General features: G+C 39.0%; 1 protein-coding gene across 5 annotated transcripts; it reads left to right on the top strand.

Annotated features, from left to right (window-relative positions):
• Positions 1-7: 7 nt before the first annotated feature.
• PRIMPOL (primase and DNA directed polymerase) lies at positions 8-15,820 on the top strand. Of its 5 annotated transcripts, none has more exons than XM_058025058.1 (14): positions 8-41; positions 2,478-2,548; positions 3,757-3,941; positions 5,007-5,098; positions 6,055-6,196; positions 7,630-7,777; positions 9,068-9,352; positions 10,990-11,152; positions 12,308-12,405; positions 12,788-12,874; positions 12,959-13,067; positions 14,242-14,324; positions 14,403-14,449; positions 15,420-15,820. In XM_058025058.1, exons 2-14 carry the CDS (start codon positions 2,530-2,532, stop codon positions 15,723-15,725), a joined length of 1,764 nt encoding a protein of 587 aa, XP_057881041.1. In that variant the 5' UTR covers positions 8-41; positions 2,478-2,529; the 3' UTR covers positions 15,726-15,820. The 5 variants fall into 5 exon arrangements, with proteins under 5 accessions (XP_057881041.1, XP_057881040.1, XP_057881039.1 ...); XM_058025057.1 differs by lacking the exon at positions 8-41 and adding an exon at positions 146-265; XM_058025056.1 differs by lacking the exon at positions 8-41 and adding an exon at positions 146-1,121.
• Positions 15,821-15,824: the final 4 nt, after the last annotated feature.

Raw genomic sequence — 15,824 nt, 5'->3', positions numbered from 1 at the left:
GCGGGCAGCCCGCTCCATGGCGGCGGGCGCGGGCGGCAGCGGTGAGTCCGTGCCGGCGGGAGCGGCGCGGATGAGGCGGGCCCGGCCTCTGGGCCCTCCCGGCGCCGAGAGAGGCGTGCGAGGCCCGGCTGAGGAGGCGCGGGGTGGCTGCTCTGCTCTCCCCTGCTGTCCCCTGCTCTTCCCTGCTCTCCCGGAGCTCGCCGAGCCGGGCCCTATGGCGGAACACTGAGCCGCCGCGCCCTGCGGGCTCTGGGCGCTGAGCTGGGTAGGGCTGTCCTTGCTGCTCCTGGGTGTGAATGGTGTAACCCAAACCTTGTCAGGTTTGCGCTGTTGCTTGAGTTCCTCTCCCTGCTGAAACAAATGTGCCGTTCTGGTACATTTACACTATGTTTGTGCGGCCTCACGTTAAATGCAGTGTGCAGTTCTGGGCACAGTGAGGATGGTGAAGGGCTTTAGGGGGAAGGAAGCCATATGAGGAGCAGCTGAGGTCACTTGGTCTGTTCAGTCTGGGGAAGATGAACAGATCAAGATGAGAAGAGGCTAAGGGGAGATCTCCTTGTGGTGTTCAGCATCCTTGTGAGGAGAAGAGGAGGGACAGGTACTGATCTCTGTGGTAACCAGTGGCAGGACCCAAGGGAATGGCCTGAAGCTGTGTCAGGGAAGGTTGAGGTTGAATATTAGGAGAAGGTTCTTCACCCAGGGAGTGCTTGGGCACTGCCTTCCCAGCACCAACCTGACAGAGCTCAAGAGGCATTTGGACAACATTGTTGTGTACCTGGTATACATGGTGACTCTTGGAGGTGGTCATGTGTAGAGCTGGGAGTTGGATTAGAGATGATCCTTCCAACTCAGAATATTCTGTGATTCGGAAAAAATGGTGGTTTGTAAAGGAACTGGCCATCTAGAGTAATCAGTGGGGATAACTCCTAAATGAGCACCCTCCCTCTTGACCTGAGTGAGCGAGATCCCCGTGGGTGAGCTGGCGTGTCCCACGGCAGGACCACCCTCGGACAGGGTTTTGCCCACCTGCATGGTGACTGTCCCTGGCTGCCCACAGACCTGCCTTGCGCAACGGCGCTCTGGCACTGAGGGCTGACTCTGGCTCCATCACCAGCTTTCAGGTCAGTTGGTTTCATATTTGTACATCGACCTTCAGTAGCAGAAGTCAGATAACACTGGAAGCTCTGTATTGCAGCTTCTCATAGCAGGTACTAACCTACTTTTGCAGGTCTTATCACCAGGTCTGATGTACGGAGTTTTGCACTTGCAATCCTAATTTGAGGAACAGGTTGTCCAGAGGAGTTGTGGGGTCTCTTCCACTGGAGATACTCAGGAACTGACTGGACACAATCCTGTGCCACGTGCTCTAGGATGACCCTGCTTGAGCAGAAAGGTTGGACCAGGTGACCACTGTGGTCCCTTCCAGCCTGAGCCATTCCATGATTCTGTAATTGTAGAGGCCCCTTCCTCTGCTAGGAGGGCAAGATGAACATTTGTTGTTGGGAAGATGAGTAGTTTTTGTTAATGTGCCACTCGTCAGCTCAACCTAAGGATAGCTAGGCTAATTTTCACTATTGTTAAGGAATTTAATGTGTTCTTCTAAGGCTGAATCAGTAGCTGGGAGAAAATCTCATGGATTTATTTGTGTCAAGGACATGAATTCTGCCATAGAACTATGTTGCATGATACACACCATGAAACAAGTGTAATGTTATTTTGAGTAGCAGCTGATTTGCATGTCTCAGCTTCAGTTGTCAGCAGGTGTGGGTAATATGTTTTGTCATTATCATGAGAAGTAAAGGGAGAAGTAGTCTTCCATAAAAAGAGAAAATGAAATAGCAAGTTCTTTAAGTCATTGCTCAGGAGACATTTTTCCAGACTCTCCATGCAGTCATCCTGCTGAGTCACTAACACTGAAGTCCAAACACGTTGGTGACAAAATTTCTTTCAGTCAAGTCAAACACAAATAAGTACTGCCCTTACTTCTGGTGGGACATAGGAGAGGAGGATGAAGTGAGAATTTCCCAGTGAACGCAGAAGGCTGGTCTGTAAGTGTTCATTGTATGAGCTCTGAACAGATGTGTTGTGGTGTGGTTCACACAGGAATTGAAATTGCCTTGAAAAGGCTTGACATGTTGGACTCTTGAGAGACCAAGTGTTTGGACTGCAAGAACCATGATAGGTTTCAGTTTAAAGTAAGGGTCACTGCCCTTCTGCCAGATTCAGGTATCCTCCCAGCTGTGTTTCTGTAAAAATCAGGCCTAATATAACTAGGAAGTGTAAAATTAATAAAGAATTATGGGGCTTCTCCTTTGCTTTCCTTTTTTATTGGTCACCTTGTGGGAAAATGCTGATGTAGGGATGTCTTTTTCACCCACCCAGTTAATTTACAGCCAGCAATATCAAAATGAAACTGAAAGTTTTGTTAGCATTTCTGAGAAATGCCAAGTGCCTATAATCTGACTTTTCATTCCCAGAGAAGAAACTAAGAGCACAAAAAAGGAGTGAAGAAAATGCACAGGTCAGAAGATGGACAAGGGGGATAGAGGTAATGTTTGACCCCTGTTGCAGAAAAAACATTCTGGTTTTAGACTTGATGCAGGCACTGACTGTCGAGACATTGGCGGGCCTAGAACAGTGGGCAGAAATGTCAGTGTCCAGAAACTTCTGCTGTGAGGGGGAAATGAGAGAATCTAAACTTTGGGCTTTGGGGCTCCACAAGAATATTTAAGTACTTAAATTTGCCTTGTGGATCCAGCTTGTTAAAGGTTTGAATATTTTTGAGTATGCTCATTTTCATTTTTATCTTTCACTGCAACCCAGGGGCTGTTAGGAGAACCAGGTGGTTGTGCTGGGCAGAACAAGAAGATTCCCCTTCATGTTTACTTCTGTTACTTCTTGCCTCTCTTCCTCTGTTTCACAATTTCCTGGCAGTGCTTTTTACTGATTTGCAGGTGTTCCACTTACAGATAATTGTACATGTGTGTGTTTATGCTTTACTACATTACTCTGCAACATTTGGATTCCTTTATGGGACTAGAAGCTTAAAGGTTACAAGATAGCAAGACTTACTGCATGGTTCTATTTCTTGGAAAGAGATAAGATTGCTGTTTTAAGGTTGTGAAAAATACATGAGCTTTTAAAGCAGGTGAAGGTATGAGTGATCAATAGCAAAGGTCAGCAGTGGAGAATGGAGCCCTCATTTTTGATTTCAGTTCTTTTACTTCAAGATACAGAGCTCAGAGCTAAAGTCCTGAAGTCTTAACTCCTCCTATGAACTCAAATATTGTACTTCCCATACAATTAATTATCTCATTTGTCTCCCCAACCACAAAGGAAAAAATATTTTTCTACTCTTAGCATTTTTTTACTTTTACTCTTAGTATTTTTTTACTCCTGACTGATATAATGTGCCTAGCCAACAGTTTGTATACTTTCTGAGGAGTGTAATACCATTCTGTAGACAAAAATTAAAATTCCTAGGCCTTCTTTCACTGTCTTTATTCTGTTGTGTTTATCTTTGATAGTGTTAATATGAAGCTCTTGTACTTCCAAAACAGTGTAGAGACGTGTAATATTAAAATGAATATCATAGCAAGGTTGGGTGTTGATTTGGAATATTGGCTACTCCCAGTTAATTAAAAAATTACATTCAACAAAACCAGAATCAAAAGCAGTGAGGAGCACAGGATATGTTCAAATTAAATTGCCTTGCAAATGGATTAATACTGATGTGACTCTCTGTAATTGCTTTAGAAGAAATGAAGAGAAAATGGCAAGAAAGACTGAAGAAAGTGGAAGAACTAGCATCTCACTATGAAAGAAATCCTCTTCCTACAGTTTATAGACCAAGACTGTCCAAACCCTCTATGCCATCCTCTGTTTGGAAAATATTTTCTCGACAGGCTGAAGCATTTAATTATGTAAAAGCCTGTGAAGAGGTATGTTAGGTGTTTGGGAAATGTCTCTACTCTTTATATACTGCATCATAAGACTGAACATCATTTAAAATTGCTGCTGGCAAGTGAAGTCTTTCTCAATTTGCAAGATCTTTTTCCTCCTAATCCTGAAACTGCAAGTTTTGGTTTTTTTGTCCTTGTAGGTCAGGTTGCACTGGAGGTCTCTCTAAGTTGAAGTACTAGTTCTGTTCTGACATACAAGCTGATATGTGGTGTTAACTTTGAACAGTAAAAGTGCTTTTTGGGAACATTGTAGTGATAAATTTGCTCCTTCTCAAGATGAACAAGCTGTCAGGGTGGGCAGGAGAATGGGAAGGTTAGTGAGCATTGAGTAGGAAGAAAGAGAAGGGAAAAAATGAGGAAGAAAAAGAGATAAAGAAGAGGCAGAGACTAAATAAAAACAATGCAACTCTCCAGTGGCATCCGAGTAGCAAGTTCAGATGATTAGAAGTGATTAGCCAAATAAATATTGTGTGAAAGGTATTCTCTGCTTTCAGTTTAACACTTTGTAAATTGATTGCTATTTTTAAAGAAAGTATTGTGTTTTTCTCCATACTTGTTTCAGGTATTCAGGTAATCCTAACAGCCTGTTTTCCAAAATGGGTTCTCATTGGCTTGGGCGTAGTTTTTTTCTATTTTCTTCTCAGATTTCCATTTTTTGATCTAAACAACACAATGACTGAAGAATATTTGCCCATAAAGCTTATACTGCCATCATGTCCATGAGGCTGCTCCTTTCAAGACATTGTTCCTGCTCCCTTTAGATCCACCTGATACTGATCAGAAAATACAAGAGTTTAAAGAGAAAACAGTTTAAATTACTGCACAGCAAAGAAAAGCTTCAAAGATTTACCCATGTAACAGAAATCAGAATGATGTTCTAAATTAAAACTAGATGCTACTGAGTGTGGAAAAGGATAAGTGATCTGTTTATAGTTCTCTAGTATTTACTAACCTTTAACTGATACCAAGTAGGAACTTAGGAAGATTTAAACTGGTTTTTTGAATAAAACTAACAAAAAAATGTCAATGTTTTTACTTCAAAAGGATGTTCATGTATTTGCTTTGGAAAAGAACACACAGAGTGGACAGAGGTTTTACCTTGTGACAACATATGAAGAGCTTTGGTTTTATTACACGTGAGTATTCGAGCAGGTGCCCTGTATGTTACTAAAAGTTAGTGGTACACTGGATATCCTACCTAGTAAGAGCTGTCAGTATTCCCAGGAGCCATCTGCTGCTCTGAGTAGCACAGAGCTGGACTGGGTTACCTGAGGTTTCATCTTGGAAATGGGAAAAATCTTTACAAGGACAAAACAATATATTCTATAGTGGGTTTCACCTTTCTTTTGAGTAGCAGGTTGCCATTATTTCCTGTGAATTAAGTACTCTGTATGTTGAACTGAAATTTATTAAGAGTAGGTTTGCTTTTGCTGTCAGCTTTCCTCAGGGGATCATGCCAACACATGACAAAACATACTTCTGTGACTAGTCACACACCAGTTTCAGTGAGCGTTAATGCAGGTGTCTGGAAACTGATTTATGGGTTTGCATTTGCATGATGGAGTTCCAAGTATTGACAATTCAGTTGTGTACTGAACTTTCCCCCCCATTTGTTTCTTTTACAATAAAACATTTGGCTGTGAAGTGAAAGAAATACGACTCAATCTTTTACATATAAAGCTTGATTCTTTTTCTGAAACTGATGATGGGATTATTTTTTAATTTAATTAGAAAAAACTCCATATAATCTGTTTGTGCTAAAGACATATGAGTGATAACCTAAGTTTTTTTTACTGTAGTTTTCATAGTTCCTTGAATTCTCAACATTTCTGTATGTGTTGTAAGACTGGGGAGGCATGGGGAGGAGAGTACTCTACAAAATTAAATTCTAGGCCAGACAGTCTTTGCTGACACTTGATGCTGGTGTTAGTTACAAATTTTTCAAAGCACTTTTAGGCTACTACATTTTTCAATATGGATGGTTGATTGCAGAATAAAATATGGGAGATCCTTGTTTGCAACTGATAAGCATGTTTATCATGCTCATAATGTTTATCATGAGAGGTTGTGATTTGTTTGTGTTTCTCCTTAGTCAAGGTTGCAAAACAAGTCTTATGCATTGCTATGAAGTAATTCCTGAAAAAGAAGCTTGCAAACTTTATTTTGATTTGGAGTTTTACAAACCAGCAAATCCTGATGCAGATGGCAAGAGTATGGTCATGAAGTTAATTGAGGTAAACTGGAGCAAAGTCATGCTGTGGATGAATATGAATTTGTTGTTAATATAATAAGAAACAAAAGTATTTATCACTTTATATTGATTATGCTATAGTAAAATTAAAAGAATGGCAGACACCGTGATTATTTTCAATTAAGTAAAAATCCTGTTTTAAATAAAGGAAGGGTTTGATCTAAGAGAGACAAAAATTTAACTGAAAGACAAAAATAAAGAATGATGGCTGTTGGACTGTTTGTATTCATGGTGGGTTTACTGACATGGTAGGTTTACTTTTGAAGATTGTGTTATGTGCTCTGCCACTTCAAAGCTGTAAAACTGGAGGAATGTTTAGGTACTCTTTAAAGTAGCATCAATAAAAGTTCCATTCCTATATTCCTCAGTTCATTCCCTTTGCCTAATGGTGCAGTCCTGTATCAAGGCTTAGGTGAATCTCTCCTGAAAGTTAGTTAAATGATTATGTAGAGAGCATCATGTGACTGCATGTACCAATTTGGTACCTAAAATTAAATACCTTTGCTAATTATCAGTTTTTAATAAATAGCGCAGTTTCCATTTTATTGCAATTTTTTTTTGTAAATGGGCTCTCTGCAAGTTCAATATGGCATTTGTATATTTTTAGAAGAATATCTTCTGTTTTAATAAGATCCAATTGTGAGTGGATGTCTGTTTGTGAGACTTCTGTCACCTACATGTCTCTAGCTAGAAGTGAACAAAAGTAAAAGATTACTGAGGTAATTCCTTCATAAATAACCCTTAATTGATACAGAATCTGGAGGGGTTTATCCATTGTGGATTTCTGCTCTGAAATGTAGAGGTTCCTCAGGTTAAGAAGAGGATTTTGGATTTGCTGGGTGGAGGATCTGAGCTGCTGAAACCCAAAGCTTCCAGATCTTTAGGTTCTGAGTCCAAGTCCTAAACATAAGTAATCAGTAGCTTGATTTATAAAAGGTTTTTTTAGAGCTAATCTAGAGTGAAATCTGTTTTCTGCTTAGTTGTTGTTCACTGGGTGGTACCAATGAATTAGCTAAATCATCACAGTGAATTAGCTCACCAGTGCTGTGTATCATGACAGCCTCCATCCTGTGAGTCTGCATTGCAAACATTGTCACTGTGGGTGTGAACTGCTTGGTGGTGGTGGAAAACCACCTGCAGGGTAAAGCCTCCTCACCAGACTTTGACCTGAGAAACTGCAAGTCTTATCAGCTTATCACTGTTAGTTACGTGTTAAGTGACTTGCATGTTTAAGGAATAAAGTCGGTGTCAGACTTGGTTAAAACTTGATATAGGTTAGTTTGAATTAAATTATTTGTATGCTCAAAATGAGGGAAAAAAAAAGAACTTGAGAAAAATGTAGAATCTGAATTTGTATTAGGTTTTGTAGATACAATTACTAGAGTAAAACAACATAATTAATGTTTATAATTTCAGCTTGTCAGCCAAAAATTAAAAGAATTTTATGATGTAAATTGTTCATCAGAAGATGTCTTGAACTTGGATTCCAGTACTGATGAAAAATTTAGTCGGCACTTAATTTTTCTGCCCCAAAAGACTGTGTTTAAGGATAACACTCATATTGGTAAGTGTGTTCTTTTCTCTTACACCTAGAAATAAAAGGTGAGCTTTTGACTTTATACTGTGACAACTCCCATACAAGTATTTCTTTTAATGGAATGGTATGTGGAAACAAATGTGTATTCCAAACATACACATAATTACTCTATAGGAGTAATTAAGCCTCATTTTTTCTCATCTTCTACTTTCTTTTCCTATAATTAGCATGTGTTTACAAAACTGTAACCTTTTTGTGCCTGTATGTTTTATTTACAAAAATACTGATTTCTATGAAACTGGCAAGTCTATGGCTCCTTAATTTTCAGATTAATGTCAGTCTTAACAATTAAAGCTGCTGGTTTTTGCTCTAAATACAGTTAATTTCTGCTCAGCACTTTGTCAAAAAGGCAGGACAAAGATGATTTCAAGCCACCTGTGCATAAACCTGCTTAAGAGAAAGCTGAAAGCAATTTTAATTGTTTACATGAGTCAGGATTTCTCAGATATGGAAACTCCAACACAGAGAATTGCCAGTTTAGGGTTGTCTTGACTCATTTGTGTGGCCCAGTAGTCCTGTAATGAATTATGAGGAAGATGATTTTGATGCTTGATATGCTGAGTCATTCTGCTGAGATGTAGCATGGGAGGAACAGTATTTCATCTTCATTCATGTTCCCCATGGAAGCTTCATCCAACAGTGCAGAATCATCCTTGCCAGTATTCCTTCCACTTCATAGTTTTTTCCCCTGTACATCTGTATTTATTATCTTCTCTTGCTTTCTCCCTAGAACTCATTTGGCCATGGTTTTTATTTGTCTGTCTTTGGTTTCCATCTAGCAGAGCCTGGACTTACAATGGGAGTCGAATTACAATACTGGGAGTTTGAAAAGTCATTACAAAATACTTCTGTAAAAGTAATTTTTTGTTTGAGTAAGCTTTGGTCAATCTCTTACATCAGTAAATACAACATTTCAATCATTCTGAAAGTGAAATTAGGGAAAGTAGTAGTGAGGGGACAGTCACAAGCTTTTTAGAATCCTAAATCTGAGCTTGTTAGTATTTAAGTTTTGGGGGTTTTTAAGCTGTTTAGTACAAATTCTTGTGAGGCATTGGTTTCTCAGTCACTGGCCAGAATCATTTTATACGGTGGGCTAGTCAAAAGATTTCTTTTTAAAAATCCAGAAGGGCTAAAAAATCCCTGAACTTCAACCACTTCCATCTTGGCTGTTTTGAAAAATGTTTGCACAGAAACTCTCTAAGTTCTTTCTTGACTCATAAATGACTTCTGCTTGTGGCCTTTTTGGTTGTTTTTAAGGTAACTTTGTGAGAACCATTTTGCAGCCTGCCATAAGATTATTGCAGAGTAGGGCTGCTGTCATTCCAACAGAAGAAGCAGAGAATGTTTTCCAGTGTTCTGCAGGAGCTGTATTAGATGGTTCTCTTACAAACCTCCCAGCTGTTGAAGATGATTCTAAAGACAGGCCAGCCATTGCTCATGAAACAAAGGATGTGGAAATGCCACACCAGGGAGAAAATTTGGATTTTTCCTTCCTAATAGTAAACGATAAAGAAGGCAACAAGCAGCTTTTTGTGGATCTAGGTAAGTATAAGTGTTTTTAAACCCCTTTGGGATGCAACAAAGGTCAAGAATGAAATGTTGCTTTATCTTTGATTAATGTTGTCCCTATGGTCAGACTTTAAATACATGCTGAAACTGCCATCATAAGTCCTGTGCTTTAAAGGAGCCTTAGATTCATGGGTCTGTGGAACTTCTTATATTACTACATTTAATTACTTTGTTCTGAAGTTTAAAGTAGTTCTTTCCACACAAGACAATTTTTTTTTCCCTTAAGGGCTTAGTGCTCCCATTTGATTGAAAGAGGATAGCATATATTGCATTTTTGTTATTTCAGTTGAATTAGAAGCTGCTTAATAAAAGAAGAAGTCTTACAGGCTTGGCTTTCTGTATTCTTCTACATGTATGAATTGAGTCTTCTTTCCCTGTTTGGAATGGCAGCTGTTAGCTTTCAGTGATGAAATAATAGAAATTTTGGATTGGGCACTTCATGGCCCACCTGGGCATAGCCTGTTCATGGTATTAAAATGTTACAAATCTCCAGGAGCATAACTCCCATAGTCAAACTAGAGTTTGAAAGTTCCATTCTTCTTTAACTCCATATCTGGGTTTTTTTGCTTTTTGCCTTATCTCAGGGAAATGAAAATAGCTTAGCACACTTTTGCACAGCAGTGTGTTACACATTTCAGGACTTTACCTTGGGTTTTTTATTCAGACTCTTCTGAAGAACTTCCATTCCTTCAAATTCTTCTCATGGAATTCAGGATCACTTTTATTGTGGGCCTCTTCAGTATGTCTGATCTTTTGAAATGTAATCCCAAAGTTGGCTTCTCTGTACTGAGTCAGAAAGGTTACTTTCACCTACTGTTCAAAATTCCTTCAAGCATATTTGTAAATGGAATTTAAATCAAAACAATTTGTTTCCTTTCTCACTTTTTAAGAATTTGATGTTAGTTTCCCATAATTAACCATCCTCAGTATTTATGTTATGCACATTGCCTCAGAATTGGAAAGCTAAAGTCAAAATTGCTGAACTACTGCATTATATCATGAGGCTGCAGTGACAGAAAGCTTTGTGATGTTCTTCTTGTATGAGCTCTGTAAGTGCTTTTCTCTTAATGAAAGTCAAATGCAATCTGCAAATAAAATTCACCTTCTCAATTAATTACTAGATAGATTATGCAATGTTAGGGTACTTGATTGTTGTTTTGTTGTTTGTTTTTGAGATTGGAATTAAGCTTTCCTTATACATGTCTCAGAAAAGCTGGGAAGAAGTCCACAGAAAACAGAAAGGTTGATTAAGTTCTTTCTGGTTAAAATAATTGTGCAGCTTTTTGGGCTCAGTTGTATTTCACAAAGTTATTGTGAAAGGACCAATTTGTTGTACTGAAGGGAAACTTTTAACAATTCTAATGTCAGAATGATTGAAATGCCAATGTAGAGGTGTTGAGCATTTGCCTTAATTATTCTGTAACATAAAAGTGCACTTGTGTGCATGATCTTGCTGTGTTGCATTTCTTCTATGGGATGTGAGCTAGTCAGTTTTTGTCCATTCATTAGACTCTTAGCTGGGCCTAAGGAAAATGGTTTAATTTACAAGTGTTCAATATCTTAATTCCTAGCCAGCACTGCTGTGTTAAGAAATATCTTTTTTCCTGTAGGAGTTTATACAAAGAATAGAAATTTCCGGATGTATAAGTCATCAAAAGCAGGAAAAAATGTGATTCTGAAGATAGCAGAGGATAATAAGTTTATCCCCAACTGTGAAAAGGATGTTTCCTTGGAAGAAGCATATTTTCTTTCCTCTTTAATCTGCAACATTGGGTAATTACTTAATTCCAGTCAAATGTACAGTATTTTTAAATATCTATTTTAATGATAATTCTCCTGTAGCAGTTACAAATAACTATTATAAATAAGCAGTTATTCAATTAACATTGTTACAGTGTAATTTGGGAGTTCCCAGTAGAATTTATTGGTTTTGAAGAAAAAAATTTCTTGGCAGTTATTTTGTTAAACCTGCCTTCAAATCTGTTACAGCCTCTGAATTGCCTCATTTCTCTATACACACTCAAAATGCCAAAACATAACCATTGTTAAGTTGGTCAGATTCTGTGTAGTTCTGGAAGCAAAACTTAACAGATTTCTAGTCAGTTAAATATGAGAATTCTGAATATTTTTCAAAGTAAGATAAAAAATAAAAGGGTTTCTGTCTGTGTTTTTTTGCATACCAGATTTCCCAGTTGATGCAGACCCCTCCGTAGGCTGGGTACTTGTACAGACAATAATCAAGTTTTCTGTATCTAAATCTCTGATATGTCATACCTTATCTTAAAAAGATCCTAATCACTGCTGTAGCAGAAAGGTTAAAATAGTATTGATATATTTATTGAAAACATGTATTTGTTGTGACTTCAGGTTTTATATCCTGAAGTGTTCATTATGCTGAACTGATGCCAGTAAAGCACACAGTGTATTCTGATCACAGGCATCAGCTGAATCCACCATAAATACAGATGAGAAATTCTGCTGTGTTGAATTCAGACTTGTTATCATCTGGCTTCCAGTTAGCAATATGGCAGAGAGGGAAAAAAAAAGAAACCTTCCAAAGTGTATATTTGCATCAATCCTACATCTAGAGCACATCCTGCTGTAGGGGTGTGCACCAGCAGTTGCTAAATGGGTGGGTCCTGGGACTCTGGCCAGGAACCAAATGTTGCTGCTGGGGAGGAGGAACCCCTGTCCTGTGGTGGGAGTCAGGGAAACTGCCAAGGCCAGAAGGCAAAGTGCTCCAGGAACAGGGAGAGGTGCACAGTGAATCACAGGCTGGCCAAGGTGGGCAGGGACCCCTGGGGGTCTCCTGGCTCATCCCTGGGCCCAGAGCTGTGTCATGTTCTACCCTGTGGGATGTTACAGGGAGTTAGATTGTACTGTGTATGCTGTAAGAATCTCACTCTTTGTGTTCTCCCCTTCCTTTAGAGCGAGTGATGACATAAAAGTTCTGTCATCTGGCTTTTCAGAGGAGGAGAGAAAAATGTCTGCTTTTTTAAACAGTAAAACTACCAGAAGCAGCAGAGGTACCTCAAGCCTTTTCTACTGCATGGAAAAAAATACTCTTAATGTAGATGCTGTGTGACTTGTACACCTGGTAATTTCTGGGAGGGCCTTTGTGCAGGAGGCAGAGCCCACCTGCGCTGAAGGATGGAATGCCACTGCCCCTCCCTCCTGTACCACAGCTGTCCTGCTTTGTCCCAGCTCCCTCTGCACCTTGGGCATGGGGGTGGCACTTTAAAGACCTACAAGAAAGCAACAGTGGCTTTCTCCCTGGTTTTATTTAGGAGGGTGATGTGATTCATGTACATTTTCTGCCTGTGGTCTGTATAAAGTGTAAGTGTTCCAATGTCATATTACAGTGGGGAACCCTCTAACAGTGTGTGCTTGTGGCTTTTGGTTTTACAGATCCCATGGAAGGTTACCAGGGTTCACCATATCCAGAAATTGATAATTTTGTTCGTTCCTTGGTTAATAAAGATGGGCTACAGGGAGGTAAAGAGACCACCTTACATTTATAAATGACCCTTCTGCAGCACTATTTCTAAAGAATTTAAAGATTTTGGTTTTTTTCCTCAGGGATAAGACAATGGAGTTACTTCTCTCTCAAAGAACTACTTATTTATGATATTTATGGTTACCGTTGGTGTGAAAATATTGGAAGAGCTCACAAAAGTAACAATATAATGTACGTTCTTCAACTCTTCAGTTTTAAACAGCTTTATTTATTTTCCTGAGCAACTGTTATTCTCTAGAAATGCTGAAAAAACTCTTATGGATAGAATCAGCAACTGTTACAACTTCTGCTGTCTTGCTCTGTGGGGATACAATGTTTTAATTACAAAAAAACCCCACAAAACCAAAGAAACTATTTATGCCCTCCCAAAGTTTACTTTGTGATAACTGGACTTTTATTTCCACTAATTCTTTGCAGTAATCTTCATGGTATTTAAAATATGGGCCCAAAGATGCTAACATAAAAGTCAGAGTATATTAAAGCTATTAAACAATACTATGTTTTGATACTTCCCAGCTAGGAAGCTGAAAAATAAGAAAGCAAGCAGATTGCTTTTAAATTAATTTACAGCGCTTCTTACATTACATTCTTACATTATTAAAATGACTCTATCATTTTAACAATTGAGAATTGCTATTTTAGAATGGTAATTCCTGCCACATGAATCAAGATGAGTTTTGCTAGTTACTCTACAAGGACTCAGGCTTCCTATAGTTTTAGAAAAACAGATTATTAGATTATTATTAGATTATATTAGAATTACGGTATATAATTAGTATAAATATTTTAACTTAGAAATAATTTTATGTAACAGTTAAAATCACTGAAACATAAGGAATGTGTTTCTGAGAAACAAAGATATTCAAAAAACCCCACAGCTGGATGAAGTTGCTGTTTCTCAAGTGAGTTGCTTGAAGTTTGGTGTTTCTAAAGCACAGTTGAAAAAGCTGGGTGGCCTATCAGCTGACAGAAAATAGTGATTTCATGTGGCTTTTATAATTTCATTATCTGTAACAGCAGCAGCAGCAACAAAATCTTATCTTACAGTCAAGTCCTATATGCTAATCTTAATTTGATGACTTTCTCTCCAAGCTTAATGTAATGGCATTGACTAAATTTCACTTTCAGATGTTGGTCTTAAAAATTTATTTCTTCAAACTTAAGAAATCTGAAGTTTACTAAAAATTGTACAGAACAAGTACATAGTAAGTATGCCAAGACTATGAAAGCAATGTCCCTAGCTGAGGACAAACAAAACCTGTTCATTTAGTGTTAGAGTTTCCTACCATATGAATTCACTTCCTGTATGTACTGATACTAAAAAACAAAATAATTTCCTTCTTAGGATTCTGGTAGATCTAAAGAATGAAGTCTGGTATCAAAAGTGTCACGATCCTGTCTGCAGAGAACAAAACTTCAAATCACAAAGTATGTAGCCTGTGATCTCAATTATACTTCATACATTTTGGAATGTTAACTTTAATGAATGTCTTATATTTGATTTAGGTTTCCCATTGCCACCTGGGATATGCCTCCTGTCTCTTTTCAAAGAGGTATGTTTTTGTCCTGGTGAGATGCTCAAGTTCTTGTTAGGCTCTGGAGCCCTCCCAGTCTATTGGGAGAGCCCTGCACATTGTTCCAGTGGTATAGAAGAGATTCCCAGAGCAGCTGTGCTGGTGTGGTAGCTCCATATATTCATTTTTAAGTTCTGCAGCAATGCTAAGTTACTGGAATTGTCTGACTTCCCCTGGGACTCAAGACTTTCTGTTCTGATGTGAGCAGCAGTTCCCAATGTCTAAGCCACAAGGTTGCTCCAGGTGCAGAACAGAGAAACTGCCCAAGTTTAGCTGTGCTGTGCATGTCTGACTTCATGCAAAATAGAACAGAACTGGTTCTGGAACACTGGAGTCAGTCAGAGCCAAATGAAGGCAGTGACCCTCATTTCTGAAATTCATTTATCTCCACTGTTGTGTGCTAAAGCAGCACACTTCCCCAGACAGGCAGAATATTTAAACTGACCTGATCCTGCACCTGGACTCTAGGTGAACTCCCTGAACAGACAAGTTTTTTCCAGTGCTTAGGCAATAACAATTGGTATTTTTTCAACTTTTAAATTTAACTATACAGCTCTAAATATCATACAGCAGAATGGCACCTTAAGCTCTACTCAGGCAGCTCATCAATAGCTATTCATTTTCAGAAAGTGTCATTTAACTGTATTTGCAGGTCCTGACAGTATCTTTGAACAGACACTTAAGTTAGTCTTAACCTTGTATTATTTTATGAAGCTGTATTCAACAGGCTGCTTGTAGGGTGCTAGAAAAACAGTGGATTTCTACTCCTATTAAAATAGGCTTCCACTGGTTAATGTGGCTATCTATAATATGCTGGGAAGTCTTGTAGTGTTGGCCAGCTTTCTGCAGTGTCCAGTCTGTGTGACAGCACAAACTCCAAACTTGCAGAGCAGTTGAAGGTATCAAGAGTATTTGCATATGAAATGAGTAGTGTTCTTTTTTCTCAAAGGAAGAAGAGTCCATGCTAATGGATGACAGGGGGCACACAGAAGGAAAAGTACATCCACATTCTCATGTGTCAGACTTGTCAAAAAGCTCAGTATCTCCAGAGACCAGCTGGTCTCAGGACTTCCTGTTGTCAGACAGTGAGTGGGAAAACACAAGTGATGATGCCTGTTTCCTAGAAGCTGCTGAAGATGTGGAACTAGCTGAAGCTGCAGATGACAGTGTGAATTATGGCATGGAAGAAATCCCAGATGAAGTTCTTTTGGAAGCTTTAGGGAAAGAAGACCTCCACGCTAAAGAAGGCAGCTAAGCACAGGCCTGGCCAGCAGTGAATGACACTTGTGTGGCTCATGCTGGTGTGAAAGGTCACAGGCACCACTCCAGAGCTGCAGGACAAAGAATGGAGTGC

This window comes from Melospiza georgiana, chromosome 5 (assembly GCF_028018845.1).
Source record: "Melospiza georgiana isolate bMelGeo1 chromosome 5, bMelGeo1.pri, whole genome shotgun sequence".
NCBI lineage: Eukaryota > Metazoa > Chordata > Aves > Passeriformes > Passerellidae > Melospiza > Melospiza georgiana.
This window is presented reverse-complemented; position numbering and strand designations above follow the sequence as displayed.

Excerpts from the sequence above, each read along its gene's own strand:
- PRIMPOL (XM_058025058.1), top strand. Across the intron at positions 5,099-6,054 it reads GAGCTTTGGTTTTATTACAC|TCAAGGTTGCAAAACAAGTC; the intron begins GTGAGTATTCGA and ends GTTTCTCCTTAG. Across the intron at positions 14,325-14,402 it reads ACAAAACTTCAAATCACAAA|GTTTCCCATTGCCACCTGGG; the intron begins GTATGTAGCCTG and ends TATTTGATTTAG.